Genomic DNA, 17,734 nt, shown 5'->3' with positions numbered 1-17,734 from the left:
CATCAGCTGGATTCATCCCAAGTGGCTTTGGAAAGTTCAAAAAACATAAATTCAGTCTTCTGTTATAATTTTCCCACTATTCAATCTTCTTATGAAACAGAACATTGTCGTTGACCAAAGAGGCAGATACCGATTTCAAAGTTACAATCTGCATTAGTGAGGAAACGATCCACACCACTCCCTTACATTTTGCATGCAACATTAGAGATCCAAACTCTCACCACTTTCTCAGGCCGTCATCTTGACTCCGCCCCTGCCCCCCCCCCCCCCCCCCCCCCCCCCCCGCCATGCAACTTTTTGTCCTACCTTCACATACATTAACTGGTGTATATGTTTAGTTATGGATATCTGCCAGATCTGGCTTGTCAGATACAAACACTAATTCATTAGTCTCCAGGTTTGTAGTAAAGAAGTCTGTTCAGTGGATATGTTATTTGTCAGTCATCCCCCTAAGTAAATAATGAATATTGTTTATTTGAACTGTCTTGTTTTTCAGCCTTATGAATGCATTAGAGAGGCACATCTTAATTAATCTAGTGGCTGAAGCTTATGGTTTCTAAACCTAGCCATTCCTACTAGACAGCTGGTATCATTTTTTGAATAATGAAGCCATTGTTCATTTGTCTGTAGATCAGGAGGACATTCCAGAACAGGCCGAAAATGATGCACCATTTCCATCAGGAGACATTAACAATTGGAACCAAGTCACAGCCACTGTGCCAGTCATAGCCACTTCACAACAGGTTTCAGGTGAGTTCTCAGCCCAGATACAAAACTGAATACCGCCATTACATGGCAAAGGACATTTTCTCAAAAAGTTCCATGCTGTTTAGAGAGATGGTGGCAAATTTTGCTGTCTGGTTATAAACTAAGAATATAATGCCTGCTCATGTTAGGGAAATTTTATAATAGGGCAATCATTTCAAAAGTCCAAATAGATTTATACGTCATAGGAGTGGCCTAGTGGTTAGGGTGGTGGACTTTGGTCCTGAGGAACTGAGTTCGATTCCCACTTCAGGCACAGGCAGCTCCTTGTGACTCTGGGCAAGTCACTTAACCCTCCATTGCCCCATGTAAGCCGCATTGAGCCTGCCATGAGTGGGAAAGCGTGGGGTACAAATGTAACAAAAAAAATAAAATAAAATAAATATCGTAAGTGCCCCTCCACACTAAAAGTAGACAGAGTGATGGGGCTGTATGGGATATTTCTGAGGGTACTGAAGTAATTTAGGGAACTTCTGGCAGCTCTGCTGTCTGATCTTTTCAGTGCTGCTTTTGAGTCAGGAGTGGTCTCAGAGGACTGGAGAAGGGCAGAGGTTGTCCCTTTCTACAAAAGTGGAAGAGGTTGGGAACTGCAGGCTGGTTAGTCTGACCTCTGTGGTGAGTAAATTAATGGAAATGTTGCTAAAATAGAGCAGTTTCTGGAATTCAGCAGATTGCAGAATCCCGGGTTACATGGTTTTACTAGACATAGGTCTTGTCAGACGAATTTGATTAAATTCTTTGATTGGGTGACCAGAAAGATGGATTGAGGGAGAACACTGGATGTTCAGCATTGCCTTTTACATGGTTCCTCATAGGCAACTTATAACTAAACTGAGTGCCCTTGGTGTGAACCCTAAATTGAATGACTTATTCAGAAACTGGTTGAGTGGGAGGTGACAGAGGAAAGTGGTAAAGTAGAATTCATTCTATAGATAAGGGCATTTAGTGGTGTGCCACAGAGCATAATCCTGTGTTGTTGTTTTTTTGTAAATTTGTTTATTAACAGCAGTAGTTGGAAACAGTACAGAGCTTCAAATGTACAATTACAAACCTTAGCCTGAATAAATCTCACATAAATAACTCTTTTTAAAGGCATCTGAATAACAGTAATACACAGAGCAAAGTATGAAAAGAAATGTCTCCAAAACCCATGCTGTGTAACATTTTCTTAGTATATAACTCTCCCTCCCTGACTATCACCCAGCCACCCCATCCAACCAACAACTACCACAGTCACACACTTGCAGATCCAACCAACATACAACATACCCCCACCACGGTGCCTTAATGCTTCCCTCCCTCCCCCCCTATCATTACCAGTACTACAAAATGGAAATGGAAGGTCGAGTTAACATATTTATCTAAGAAGGAATGCCAAATGGCAACATAAACTTTTATCTCAACATTGTAGGACTTATGGTACGCCAGTATTTCAAAGTGAGCAAGGTCTCACATCTGGGCCAACCAGTGTTGCCAGGGTGGCGAATCCTCAGATACCCAGTACAATAAAATAAGCTTCTTGACTAAGAGCAGAGTGCTGATAAGGAAGGCGAAAAAGGACTTCGAAAAAAAGATTGCGTTGGAGGCAAAAACACGTGGAGGGGCATAATCGAACGCAAACGCCCATGTGTAAGAACGTCCATCTCCGAGAACGGGTCGTGAAGGGGTGGGCCGAATCGTATTTTCGAAAAAGATGGAGGTTTATCTGTAGTCTCGAAAATACGGTTTGTGTCAGGCAAATGCATTGGATGTGGGCGTTTTTGAGATGTGGACGTTTGTTTGAGCTGGGCGTTTTCGTTTTACAGCGATAATTGAAACCGAAGCATCCCAGCTCAAAAACGACCAAATCCAAGGCTTTAGGTCGTGGGAGGGGCCAGGATTCATAGTGCACTGGTCCCCCTCACATGCCAGGACACCAACCGGGCACCCTAGGGGGCACTTTTAAAAAATAGGAAAAAACATTAAATTACCTCCCAGGTGCATAGCTCCTTTACCTTGGGTGCTGAGACCCCCAAATCCCCCCCAAAACCCACTCCCCACAACTCAACACCATTACCATAGCACTTAATGGTGAAGGGGGCACTTACATGTGGGTTCAGTGGGTTTGGGGGGGATAGAGGGCTCCCATTTACCACCACAAGTGGTACAGGTAGGGGTGGATGGGCCTGGGTCCGCCTGCCTGAAGTGCACTGCATTACCCACTAAAACTGCTCCAGGGACAGGACTTGTTGCTGCTGTATAACCTTGGCACAGCAGTTCACACCGTAAGACTAATCTTGCTGAAAACGTCCTTTATTTCAATAACCGTGTTTACTCACAGTTAACTGCAGATCAGAGGTTGTGCCCCACTGGCAACGAGTCTCCCTGGTACTAAGATTAGCAGTAGGTCAGAGCTGGCAGAATGGTGTACAATGCCCTCTTTCAGCAACATTCAAGGTAAGAACTAAGTTCTGTAATGTGGCTAACCCACGAAAGGGATCTAAAACGGACTTACAAAAAAGGCCACTACCTCGTGGACTACTGGAAACAAAACAGGGCGCACTCTGACCAAGTAAGCAGAGGGAAAAGCACCATGGGAGAAGACCCTACCAACTACCAACATCGTGAGACTAACACAAGCTAGTGAAATCACGGAGCCCAATACCCTACACCCACCACAATGCAATGCTGATGTGACCCTGCAGTGCACCCGAGAGCCACATCTGACCCAGGGAAAGGCTGTGAGAGGATCAAACACATTCTGCTGTCATGGAGGTGGGTACGGAATTTGAGGGTGGCATAGAGGCTGGGAAATAAGGTTTTTGCAAGTGGGTTTTTTTTTGGTGGGAGGGGATTAGTGACCACTGGGGGAGTCAGGGGAGGTGATTCCCGATTCCCTCCGGTGGTCATCTGGTCATTTAGGGCACTTTTTTGGGACCTGTTCATGAGAAAAAAGGGTCCAAAAAAAGTGTCCTAAATTCTCGCTAAAAACGCCCCAGTCCCGCCTTCACTACGCCTCCGACATGCCCCCATCAACTTTATCCGTTCCTGCGACAGAGTGCAGTTGAAGACGACCAAAATTGGCTTTCGATTATACCGATTTGGCCGCCCACGGGAAACGAATGCCCATCTCCCGAACATGGGCGTTTTTCTCCTTTTGAAAATAAGCAGGATAGTATTCCAAAATACTAGGACTAGGGGGCATGCGATGAAGCTACAAAGTAATACATTTAAAATGAATTGGAGAAAATGTTTCTTCACTCAACATGTAATTAAACTCTGGAATTCGTTGCCAGAGAATGTGGTAAAGGCGGTTAGCTTAGCGAAGTTTAAAAAAGGTTTGGACAGCTTCCTAAAGGAAAAGTCCATAGACCATTATTAAATGGACTTGGGGAAAATCCACTATTTCTGGGATAAGCAGTATAGAATGTTTTGTACTTTTTTGGGATCTTGCCAGGTATTTGTGACCAGGATTGGCCACTGTTGGAAACAGGATGCTGGGCTTGATGGACCTTTGGTTTTTCCCAGTATGGCAATACTTATGTACTTATGTATAAATGAATCTACATTGTGTTCTTTTTATCATTTTTGTGAGCAATATACAGAAGGTTTGTTGGATAAGGTCTGCCTCTTTGCAGATGATGCCAAAATCTGCAGTACGATATACACCTCGGAGGATATGGATAACATGAAGGAGGATCTAGTGAAGCTTGCAGATGGTCTAGAATTTGACAGATAAGATTCCATGCTAAAAAATAAAGGGTCATGCATTTTCGGCTGCAAAAACCCAAGGGAGCAGTACAGTATATGGGAGGTAAGGTACTTCTCTGCATGAAAAATCAGCGGGACCTGGGAATGATTGATTTGTTTCTGATGATCTTAAGGAGGCCAAACAGGTAGTAAAGGATGAATAGAGTGATGGATGGCGAGGAGGAAAAGGAAGTGATAGTACCTTTGTAGAAGTCTATAGTGAAATCTCATTTGGAGTACTGTGTACAATTCTGGAGACTGTTTAATTACCTTCCAAAAGATATAAATAGGATGGAGTTAGTTGGGGTAGAGTGTGCCTACTGAAATGGTCAGTGATCTTCATGATATAGCATATGGGAACAGACTTAATGATCTCAGTATGTGTACTTTGGAAGAAAGGTGGGTGAGGGGAGACATTTAAATATCTCCTTGGCATAAATACACAGGAAGCAGGCCTCTTTCAGTTGAAAGGAAGTTTTGGAATGAGAGGGCATAGGATAGAGATGAAAAGGGACAGACAAAAGAGTAATCTAAAGAAATGCTTCTTTGCAGAAAGGGAGGTGGTTGGGTGGAATGGCTTCCCAGAGGAGGTGGTGGAGACAAAGACTGTATCTGACCAAGAAAGCATGGGACAAGCACAGAAGATGGTATGGATGGGCAGATTGGATAGGCTGTTGGATAGGAATGGAGCAGTAGCCTAGTGGTTAGTGCAGTGGACTTTGATCCTGGGGAATGAGTTTGATTCCCACTGCAGCTCCTTGTGACTCTGGGCAAGTCACTTAACCCTCCATTGCCCCTGGTACAAAATAAGTACCTGAATATATGTAAACCGCTTTGAATGTAGTTGCAAAAACCTCAGAAAGGCGGTATATCAAGTCCCATTTCCCTTTCCCTATATGGCAGTGTTTACCAGTCTTTTTTGGGCAATGACCCTATGGTCACAGTCATGGCCACAGCGATGTTGGTGAAATCGTCAAGGAGCATTATAATATCAAACTTGTGTACTTCTGGCTTAGGCCACAACCCCCAGTTTGGGAAGCCCTGCCATGTGGGTTTGTTCTGCCATCATTTTATATGTAAGTAGGTGCTATCTTGTAGTGCACCTAGCTTTTTGTGTGCATTCCTGCATTTAGTTTTATAAGCGCATGTGTCTGTGCATCAAACATACCTTACACACGAAAAGAACTATAGAAAAATTACCTCCATAGGGCGCAATTTTAAAACCCTGCTCAGGGCCAGCAAGTATATTTTCACAGGGAAACTGCCCATAGAATTTACCTTGGCAATTTTGAGGCCAGCTGTGCCGCCAGTATGCGTGGATGTACAAATTTTGAACCTGCTTTGCAGCAGGACCAGAGTCCATGGCTGCAACAGGATTTCTAAAAAGCTTTTGCCCTCATACTGTCAATGGAGGAGTGGCCTAATGGTTAGTGTAGCAGGTTGTGGACCTGGGGAACTGGGCTTGATTCCCACTGCTGCCTGATGGTCGGCAGTGGGTTGAGATCCTGGGGAACGAGGTTCAATCCCCTCTGCAGCTCTGTGTGACACTGGGCAAGTCACTTAACCCTCCATTGCCCCAGGTACAACAGTAGTACAACGTACTACTTAGACTGTGAGCCTACTAGGGACAGACTTAGTACCTGTAAAATGAAACTGTAAACTGCATAGGTCTAAGCGGTATATAAATACTTGAGTGAATACGTGGACTGTTGAATTGAGGGGAGGGGTAGTATTTTTGTGTTCAATTAAAACTAATACATTCATTAAAGTAGTGAATCAGAGTTCATAATACAATTTGAGGGCCATTTGAAAATAGTTTAATCTGGGTAACCTGGGATAATAGGGTCTGAGAATTGCCCTCTGTGTCTGCAGTAAAAGGACTCATGTTGTCATAAAAGGCTGGTGCAGGGTAAAGCATGTCTATAGCACACAAGCTTTTCATTTGGATTTTGGCTCTGCTGCTCAGCTGTTTCCTCTTTCTAGCTTGCTGCCAAAAAATAGTTTAACACAGGAGAAACATAAAAGCAGTAAAAGTAGAAACATCTGCTAAGATGCAGTGCCTGTTCTCTAACGTAAAAGAAACAAAACCTCTTCAGACAGCTGCCTATGTGCCTGTTTACATCTGATTCTGAAGGAAATGGTAGGTCTAGAGTTGAGGGCTTTCAAAAGAAAAGTTTTGACAACTGCAAACCAAGTAAAATAGATAGTGGACAATTTTCAGAATGTCAGTCATTCCAGCCTCCCTGTCACAGTGCATCTTTTGATGAGGCTGAGATGACTCTTAACCATAGAAACATAGAAAAATGAAGGCAGATGAAGACCACATGGCCTTATCTAGTCTGCCCATCTATGCCATCTACTATCCCAGGGGTAGGCAACTCTGGTCCTCAAGAGCCGCAGGCAGGTCAGGTTTTCAGAATATCCACAATGAATATGCAGGAGATAGATTTGCATAACCATGGAGGCAGTGCTTGCAAATCTATCTCCTGCATATTCATTGTGGATATCCTGAAAACCTGACCTGCCTGTGGCTCTTGAGGACCGGAGTTGCCTACCCCTGTACTATCCCTTTCACTCCCTTGGAGATCCTATGTACTAGTTCCAAGCTCTCTTGAATTCAGATGCTGTTTTCGTCTCCACAGCTTCTACTGCGAAGCCGTTCCACAAATTTACCATCCTTTCAGTGAATAAGTATTTCCTCAGGTTACTCCTATCTGTCCCCTTTCACCTTCATGCCTCCTCATTCCAGAGCTTCCTTTCAATTGAAAGAGACTCGCCTCCTGTTCATTTATGCCACAGAGTTATTTAAACATCTCTATCATAAGAGACCCATATTTATGCACTAGATATAGACATAGGTACATAAGTATTGCCATACTGGGACAGACCAAAGGTCCATCAAGCCCAGCACCCTGCTTCCAACAGTGGCCAATCCAAGTCACAAATACCTGGCAAGGTCCCCCCAAAAAGTACAAAACATTTTATGCTGCCTATCATAGAAAATAGTGGATTTTACCTTTTTGAAACTCTGCTAAGCTAACTGCCTTTGCTACATTTTCTGGCAACGAATTCCAGAGTTGAATTACATGTTGAGTGAAGAAAAATTTTCTACAATTCGTTTTAAATTTACTACTTTGTAGATTCATCGCATGCCCCCTAGTCCTAGTATTTTTGGAAAGAGTAAACAAATGATTCACGTCTACCTGTTCCACTCCACTCATTATTTTATAGATCTCTATCATATCTCCCCTCTGCCATCTTTTCTCCAAGCTGAAGAGCCCCAGCTGCTTTAGCCTTTCCTCATAGGGAAGTTGTCCCATCCCCTTTATCATTTTCAACGCCCTTCTCTACACCTTTTCTAATTCCACTATATCTTTTTTAAGATGCGGTGACCAGAATTGAACACAATATTTGAGGTGTGGTCGCACCATGGAGCGATACAAAGGCATTTTAACATCCTCATTTTTGTTTTCCATTCCTTTCCTAATAATACCTAACATTGTATTTGCTTTCTTAGCCGCCGCCGCAGCACACTGAGTAGAAGGTTTCAATGTATCATCAACGATGACAGCTGGGTCCCTTTCTTGGTTGCTGACTCCTAACGTGGAACCTTGCATGATGTAGCTATAATTCGGGTTCCTCTTTCCCACATGCATCACTTTGCACTTGCTCACATTAAACGTCATCTGCCATTTAGACGCCCAGTCTCTCAGTCTCATAAGGTCCTCGTCATTTTTCACAATCCTCCTTGGATTTAACTACTTTGAATAACTTTGTGTCGTCAGCAAATTTAATTACCTCACTAGTTACTCCCATCTCTAATTCATTTATAAATATGTTAAAAAGCAGCGGTCCCAGCACAGACCCCTGGGGAACCCCACTAACTACCCTTCTCCATTGAGAATACTGACCATTTAACCCTACTCTTTGTTTTCTATCTTTTAACCAGTTTTTAATCCACAACAGGACACTACCTTCTATCCCATGACTCTCCAGTTTCCTCTGGAAATAACATAACATCTGATCTTATATCCCACTTACACCTTGTAGTTCACAGTAGGTAACAGTAACATCAAGAGCCAGAACAATCCTCTGGGAGGACAGTTAAAAATGAGCGGTTGGAAATGGAAAAAGGACCCAAATGAAGAAAATAAGAAGCAACATAAGCATTGGCAAGTCAGATGCAAAGCATTAATAAAGAAGGCTAAAAGAGAATATAAAGAGAAACTTGCCACAGAGGCTAAAACTCATAGTAACAACTTTTTCAGGTACATCAGAAGCAGAAAGCCTGTAAGGGAATCCATGGGAACGTTAGATGATGAAGGAGCAAAAAGGGGGGGCCAGGGAGGACAATGCCATAGCAGAGAAACTGAATGAATCTTTGCTTTTGTCTTTACAGAAGAAGATGTAAGAGATCTGTCTGTACCAAAAATGGTTTTCAAGGATGATGCAGAGGAACTGAAAGAAATCTTGGTGAACCTGGAAGATGTACTGAGCCAAATTGACAAATTAAAGAGTAGTAAATCGCCTGGACCGGATGGCACATATCCAAGGGAAATCAAAGAACTCAAGCATGAAATTGCTGGTCTGCTGTTAGTTATGTGTAACCTGTCGTTAAAATCGTCTGTAGTACCTGAAGATTGGAGGGTGGCCAATGTGACGCCGATTTTTGAAAAGGATTCTAAGGATGATCCGGGAAATTATAGACCGGTAAGCCTGACGTCGGTGCCGGGCAAAATAGTGGAAACAAAGAATAAAATTACAGAACATGTAGACAAACATGGTTTAATGGGACAGAGTCATCATGGGTTCAGCTGAGGGAAGTCTTGCCTCACAAATTTGTTCATTTCTTTTAAGGCAGGAATAGACTTGTGGATAAAAGTGAGCCGGTTAATGTAGTGTATGTAGATTTTCAGAAGGATTTTGATAAAGTTCTTCAAGAGAGACTCCTGAGAAGATTAAAGAGTCATGGGATAGGAGACAAGGTTCTGATGTGGATTAAGAACTGGTTACTGGACGGAAAACAGAGGGTAGGGTTAAATGGTCATTTCTCTCAGTGGAGGAGGGTGAACAGTGGAATGCTGCAGAGATCTGTAATGGGACTGGTGCTATTTAACATATTTATAAATGATTTGGAAATCGGAATGACGAGTGAGGTGATTAAATTTGGAGATGAAAACTATTCAAGGTTGTTAAAACACATGCGGACTGTGAAATATTGCAGGAAGACCTTTGGAAACTGGAAGACTGAGCATCCAAATGGCAGATGAAATTTAATGTGGACAATTAAAGAGGTTAGGGCTCTTCAGCTTGGAAAAAAAACAGATGAGGAGGGATATGATTGAGGTCTACAAAATCCTGAGTGGTGTAGAACGAATAAAAGTAAATTGATTTTTTACTCATTCCAAAAGTACAAAAACTAGGGGACACTCTAGGAAGTTACATGGAAATACTTTTAAAACAAATAGGAGGAAATATTTTTTCACTCAACGAATAATTAAACTCTGGAACTCTTTGCCGGAGGATGTGGTAACAGCTGTTAGCATATTTGGGTTTAAAAAATGTTTGGACAAATTCCTTGAGGAAAAGTTCATACTCTGCTATTGAGACAGACACGGGGAAGCAACTGCTTGCCCTGGGATTTGTAGTTTGGAGTGTTGCCACGATTTGGGTTTCTGCCAAGTACTTGTGACCTGGCTTGGCCACTGTTTGGAAAACAGGATACTGGGCTTGATGGACCATTGGTCTGACTCAGTATGGCTACCCTTATGTTCTTAATTAAAATTATGGTTGAAAATCTTTTTATAGAAACTTATGTTTATTTCGCCGTAGTGGGTCTATTGTGCACAGATATCAGACTCAGCTGTTTGCCCCTGGTGTGGGGTAAGTCCTGCTCATTTGGCTTATATGTTTTGGTCCTGTGTGTTGATCTAGCTGTTTTAGAGGAGAGTTGTGTCTATCTTGTCAGCTGCTTTGGGTAAACATATTCAACTGCGAGCTGATGTGTTACTTTTTTCTAACCCACATGAGTACTAATAGACACGCCAAAGCTCTTTTACGTAAATACTTTCTACTGGCACGAAAGTGTATTCTTCAGAACTGGAGACAGCCACTTCCGCCTTCCCTGACGGAATGGCGTAATGAACTTTTTCAGTTGATGGATGTCAAGAAGGGGGGTCGCCGAGGGCGTGGAGACATTTCAACAAGTGTTGTCTTTGATTTGGGATGGATTTCCTCATGGAGCGCTTAGTTTTTTGCTAAATTTATGAACTGGAGCACTGAGAGGGTGGAGGGGTGGCACATGGAGTTATTTTAAAAAGGTTTTCCGGGGATCACCGTGAAGGAACAGTGCGGTATGGCCTATGGGTTTATGTTTGAGTTCCTGGATGGGTGGATGGGGGTCTTGGAATTAGTTCTGTTGTACCACCTAGTTTCTTGTAAGCACTGTTACTTGATTGTATTTTGTGGTTTTTTAATAAACATTTCATAAAATTAAAAAAAATAAACCTTTTTTTAGTACACATTTCTGAAAGAGCAGAGTTTTAATATCTTTCTAAATGATAGATAAGAATAAGATAACCAAAATGTCACATAGCAAACTTTTTCTAATGACTGATAGCTTGAAATGCCAGTATCTTTTCAAATATTTTTAGTCTTTTCCTTCGTGTTGGTGAAGAAAGGAAAACACAGTTGGACAATTTAGCCTTCTGTCTCTTAAGGAGACAGTAAATTGGGAATGAGAGTATAAATACTTATGGCATCAGTCCATAATCTTATATAAGTAATATCTTATATAAAAAAAAAACAGGCCAATTTAAAAAGAACTCTAGCCTCAATGGACAACCAGTGAAGTTTAATAAAGAAATTCTGTTGTGTTTAGTTAAGCCAAATATCAAGTGAACTACTGTGTTCTGTACGGTCTGTAGTCGTTTCAGGTGGACCTTAGTGCAGCCCAAATAACCAAGATTACAGTAATCCAGTTGTGAGAGTAAGTGTGCCTTTACCAGGAGTTTGAATTGATCTTTCTCAAAGTAGCTTTGGATGCAACAAAGTTTCCTTCGCAGAAAAAAACAATTTCTTTACTAGGGAGGAGATTTGCAACATCATGACTGCAGTGGCTGATTCCTGAGGTTTCAACTTTAATACATTCAGACTTGCTGCTAATGTGGAATTTTCAACATGCTTTGTGTTATCTTATCAGCCTTACTAGAGGATTTCAAGCTTCAGCAGTAATATTTCTTAGCGTTATTAGGCATAATGGAGGTAATTATACAATTGGTGCCTTCATTTAGGCACCTCAACAGTGGGCATTCAGAGCCACTTAATAAAGGAACCCAGTATCAGCACTCCTAATACTTAGGTACCCACAATTGCACCAGCCAAAGAGCTGGCATAAGTGTGGGCACCTAAATATGGCATGGACGTGTGTAACTTCTTGCAAACATGCGCTTTGTAAGTTGAGCAGGTATTTGCAGAATAGCATGTAAGGGCCCTGCTAGCATTTGTACGGGTATATGTGCACAACTACACACAAGTGCTAGTACTGTAAACATTTACACACGTAGGACTAGAATAGATTTATCACACATAAAAAATCCACGCTGAAACAAAATATGCCTAGGTGTATTTTATAAAGTACGCCTAAATTTTATAGAACAGGCCAAGCACCCGTCCATGCGACTAAATTTAGTTACAGGCAGTTACGCCAATTAAAACTTGGTGCAAATGCCATCGCATAAATTAGGCGCAGACCGGGTGTATTCTATAACAACGTGCATAGATTTTAGAAATGCCCATGACCCTCGCATTCCATTGCTCCTTTTCAGCTTTACGATTTAGAATTTACACACATCACGTCACAGAATATGCTTAGACACTTGCATGCATAAATTGTAATTAGTGTCAATAATTACTTTTTAATTGGCATTTATTGTCACTGATTGGCTTTATTAACTTAAGGTGTTTGCACAAATCCAGAATACGACTGGATTTGTGCGCGAAACTTAAGTCACGCTGTGTAGAATCGGGGGGTGAGGGGGGGTGAGGGAACGCAGTGTAAATGTAGGCGCTTAGGTTATAGAACTGCCCTTCACAAGGGAATTCTGTACAGGGGCACCTATTTGAAGCCTTTATAGAATACTAGTGTAATTGAGTATCATGCCCATATATTCAGGCGTGAGCGGTTACGCCAACAATAGAGCTAGTGTAAATGCTTGAACCTAGATTGGGGAGATACTTACATAACATAGTATTCTATAAGTTATGTGCATATGCACCCCACCCAGACTGCCCATGTGAATATCCACCTGTAAACAAAGATAGGTGTGTACTTACACAATATCGCATAACTGGATTATTGTCATTTATGCGCATGAATGATGACTACAATACCAGCATTTATGCATGTACTTCCTGCTGAAATTTACACTGCTGCTTATACCCTATTTGTTTTTGTCATTCCCCAATTAATTTGGCATAGATGCTCAATAGAAGAAGGAAGAAACAAAATTCACTAGAAAAGATACCAAAAGTAAAAAGGGAAGTATTTCAACAGAGTTTACAAAGACAAGTGTGAATACAAATGGGAAGCAAACAGAATGAAATGAAGTAAGGGAGGTTTTTAAAGTAACAAGGAGAAGGAACTTAATAAGCCTTTTAAGACCAAATATGTAGAGTTGTGTGACTGATCACATAAGCTGAAAGGATACAGGGAGCTAAAGATAGAAACACCAGCCCCAAACTATATTAGCTAATCTTAAATTATAAAAGGATGAAGAGAGATGCAGGAATGCAGCCTTCTGGGTAGAGCTGGCAACAAAATTACTGGGGAGAAAGATGAAAGAAATATCAGTACTGATGGTTAACTGCTTGAGGGTACAAATGAGATTTGCATAATTTGGGAGAGTTTAAAGGACCCACAGGCTCTTGCATAACTTTTTAAGGGATCAGAACTGAGCAGATTCACCCTGGGCTAGCACGGGAAATAAGATAAACTTGGAGACGACAAATTAAATCCTAGTAAGAGGACTTACATGATACAGCATCAGATATAAAGATTTAACAGTCCTGTAAAACAATCATATAACAGAAATATGATAAATGTCAGTATAATACAAATAGAAACCATAATAGGCAGCATTGAAGAACTTTCAAATAATGAGTTCTGTTTGTGCAATTTCAGTATGCATTGAGGTCTTATTTCTTTGGAATGTTCAAAAAGGGATATATATTGGCCTCAGATCAACTAACCTCACAGAAACAGGCTGGGCACAGGGCCAGCCCAAGGGTATCTGGCACCCTAGGTGATTCTTTAGCCATGTGGAACCTCCCAAAACCCCTAATGTCCAGCATCTCCCCTTCTCCCCGTTTCCAGCATTATTCCTTCTCTTCTCTTCCCAGACCCCAGGTGTTCATCTCCTCTAACCTCCCAGGTGTTCAGCATCTCCTCTTCCCTCCTCCTTGTGTACAGCATTATTCCTTATCTTCTGTTCATAGCCACCAGGTGTCCAGCATCTCTCCTTTCCCACCCCCTTTGTGCCATGTCCAGCATCTTCCCTTTCCTTTCCCCCTGACATTGCCACTAACACCACAATCCTCATTCTGTCTTCATCCTCCTCCTCAGGCTGCATTAAAAGGAGATGCAGAACAATGCAAGGCCTTTGAGCACCTGCGTGAGATCAAGGTCTGCCCTATCCCACCTCTTCTGAAGCAGAGTTTTTCAGAAGGGATGGGACGCAGTAGAGCTTAATTGCATCTGGGTGGTCAAAGGCTCGCTGCTGTGCTAACAGTGGCTTTTGAGTGATGCTGCACTGGTGCTGTGCTGCCACCCTCTCCCACAAATTCTGCTGCCCTAGATGGATGCTTGTCTATTTAGTGGTATGGCTAGTCCTGCCTGGGTTTAGAAGTAGCATGGCCTGTAAGCTGGTTGTACTGGATTTAGCACACTTGACGTGGGAAACAAGTACAGTGGTGGAAATAAGTATTTGATCCCTTGCTGATTTTGTAAGTTTGCCCACTGACAAAGACATGAGCAGCCCATAATTGAAGGGTAGGTTATTGGTAACAGTGAGAGATAGCACATCACAAATTAAATCCGGAAAATCACATTGTGGAAAGTATATGAATTTATTTGCATTCTGCAGAGGGAAATAAGTATTTAATCCCTCTGGCAAACAAGACCTAATACTTGGTGGCAAAACCCTTGTTGGCAAGCACAGCGGTCAGACGTCTTCTGTAGTTGATGATGAGGTTTGCACACATGTCAGGAGGAATTTTGGTCCACTCCTCTTTGCAGATCATCTCTAAATCATTAAGAGTTCTGGGCTGTCGCTTGGCAACTCGCAGCTTCAGCTCCCTCCATAAGTTTTCAATGGGATTAAGGTCTGGTGACTGGCTAGGCCACTCCATGACCCTAATGTGCTTCTTCCTGAGCCACTCCTTTGTTGCCTTGGCTGTATGTTTTGGGTCATTGTCGTGCTGGAAGACCCAGCCACGACCCATTTTTAAGGCCCTGGCGGAGGGAAGGAGGTTGTCACTCAGAATTGTACGGTACATGGCCCCATCCATTCTCCCATTGATGCGGTGAAGTAGTCCTGTGCCCTTAGCAGAGAAACACCCCCAAAACATAACATTTCCACCTCCATGCTTGACAGTGGGGACGGTGTTCTTTGGGTCATAGGCAGCATTTCTCTTCCTCCAAACACGGCGAGTTGAGTTCATGCCAAAGAGCTCAATTTTTGTCTCATCTGACCACAGCACCTTCTCCCAATCACTCTCGGCATCATCCAGGTGTTCACTGGCAAACTTCAGACGGGCCGTCACATGTGCCTTCCGGAGCAGGGGGACCTTGCGGGCACTGCAGGATTGCAATCCGTTATGTCGTAATGTGTTACCAATGGTTTTCGTGGTGACAGTGGTCCCAGCTGCCTTGAGATCATTGACAAGTTCCCCCCTTGTAGTTGTAGGCTGATTTCTAACCTTCCTCATGATCAAGGATACCCCACGAGGTGAGATTTTGCGTGGAGCCCCAGATCTTTGTCGATTGACAGTCATTTTGTACTTCTTCCATTTTCTTACTATGGCACCAACAGTTGTCTCCTTCTCGCCCAGCGTCTTACTGATGGTTTTGTAGCCCATTCCAGCCTTGTGCAGGTGTATGATCTTGTCCCTGACATCCTTAGACAGCTCCTTGCTCTTGGCCATTTTGTAGAGGTTAGAGTCTGACTGATTCACTGAGTCTGTGGACAGGTGTCTTTCATACAGGTGACCATTGCCGACAGCTGTCTGTCATGCAGGTAACGAGTTGATTTGGAGCATCTACCTGGTCTGTAGGGGCCAGATCTCTTACTGGTTGGTGGGGGATCAAATACTTATTTCCCTCTGCAGAATGCAAATAAATTCATATACTTTCCACAATGTGATTTTCCGGATTTAATTTGTGATGTGCTATCTCTCACTGTTACCAATAACCTACCCTTCAATTATGGGCTGCTCATGTCTTTGTCAGTGGGCAAACTTACAAAATCAGCAAGGGATCAAATACTTATTTCCACCACTGTATTTATTTGGATTTTTCTAAAGCTTTTGATACATTATCCCATAAAAGGATGATTTTGAAATAACTGACAATAGGGCTTAGGGATAACATTTGTGAATATATCTATCTCTATATTTATATCTATCTATCTATATATCTATATATATCAGTATGGAACTGGCAGAAGGGCACATGTCACCAAGTTCTAAGTTGCAAGTGGGGTGATGGGTGTTCTAATAAGGTTTTTGCATTGACATTTATTTTATTTATTTAGATTTTGCTCACACCTTTTTCAGTAGTAGCTCAAGGTGAGTTACATTCAGGTACTCTGGATATTTCTCTGTCCCAGGAGGGCTCACAATCTAAGTTAGTTTAATGATTTGGTTAGTGTTGGGAAGTAAGAAATAAACAGCCACATGCAAGGTGTACTCTTCTGTGATTTTCTGCTGGAGAGGAGGATCTTAGGCTGTCGTTGTCGTGTTTGGAAAAAAGCTAGCGATACATACTGAAGGACAGGATCATCCATGCTTTGTGACGAGTTTTGCACACTAAACAAGAAAATTATTGGACTATATCTGTCACAAACAGTGTGAAGATCATTGATCCACATCCGTAAACTACTTTGACTGTATCTATAGAAAGGCAGTATATTGAGTGTGGAATAAACATAATCCTTACTTTTCCTCCCTTACTTGAGTGTTTCTATCAAAACTTTACTGCACATCTGTGCTTACCTACTTTTTTTTACCAGGGCTGTGGAGTCTGAGTCAGCTGGAAGCAATTTTGGGTGTACTGACTCTAGTTTCAAAATAAAAACTTACAATATTATATGGTAATTGTATTATTTTATACTTATATATTGTGTTCAGGTTCTTCATTTAAACTTCAAATAAATATATTTTGTGGTCTGTTAGTCCTAATTTTATACATAAGGACATAGCATATGTTTTGGTAATTAATCAAATTTTCTCTTAGGTTATATAGTAGGAGTCAGAGTCTGGGTTGGAGATTCAAAAAACAGAGGTGTCGTAGTTGAAGATTTGGTTTACCAACTCCATGGGTCTGCTTTTTATCCTACCCTGATTTTTCCTTTGTGCAATTGCAAACTTTTCTCTTGTATTTTCCTTCAGTGTACTGCCATATTTTATCTTTGTTTCTCTTATCTTGCCCTTTCCCACTGATTTTAAAATTACTTTTGCAAACCGCTTAGCTGCTAGCATGATTGGTGGAATATCAAATAAAAGTGAACTTGACCTTGACCTTGACCAGACACAGCATGGAAGTTACTGCTGGAGCAGTAAATAAGATATCAAATTTTGTATTGACTTACTTGTAAAATGGGTTTTTTCTGCACTCCCGAATATTTCCATCGTAAATTAGGGAAATGATTTGAATTCATATCTCTGTGCTTTTAGTAGTTTATTTTGACAGATTTCTTGATACATGAGAATCATTTTCTCTGTATGCTTCCAGTGGTTGAAGAAGAGAAACAAAGTGAGGCAGAAGAAAGAAGAGAGAAAGATGAAAGTGAAGGACAAGACAGTCGGGAAGCAATAGACAGGGAACAAAAGGAAATTGTTGTTGTGGAGGAGGAGAAAAAGGTAACAAATTGTTTTGCTTTTCTGATGTATGTGAGAAATTTTTCAACTTTTCTTTTTCTTCACAGACCTCAGAAATTTTAGCAGATTCCTAGTCACAGACCAC

At 41.8% G+C, this 17,734-nt stretch overlaps 1 protein-coding gene across 5 annotated transcripts in view; it reads left to right on the top strand.

The window, feature by feature from the left end:
* The window catches only part of OFD1 (OFD1 centriole and centriolar satellite protein), a 136,260-nt gene that overhangs the window by 95,141 nt on the left and 23,385 nt on the right, over window positions 1–17,734 (top strand). For all 5 annotated transcript variants that reach the window (XM_030201583.1, XM_030201582.1, XM_030201581.1 and 2 more), the window contains 2 exons: window positions 631–750; window positions 17,504–17,631. In XM_030201583.1, coding sequence (XP_030057443.1) covers window positions 631–750; window positions 17,504–17,631 — 248 coding nt within the window. The remainder of the gene's footprint in view (window positions 1–630; window positions 751–17,503; window positions 17,632–17,734) is intronic.

This window comes from Microcaecilia unicolor, chromosome 4 (genome assembly GCF_901765095.1).
Source record: "Microcaecilia unicolor chromosome 4, aMicUni1.1, whole genome shotgun sequence".
Classification (NCBI taxonomy): domain Eukaryota; kingdom Metazoa; phylum Chordata; class Amphibia; order Gymnophiona; family Siphonopidae; genus Microcaecilia; species Microcaecilia unicolor.
This window is presented reverse-complemented; position numbering and strand designations above follow the sequence as displayed.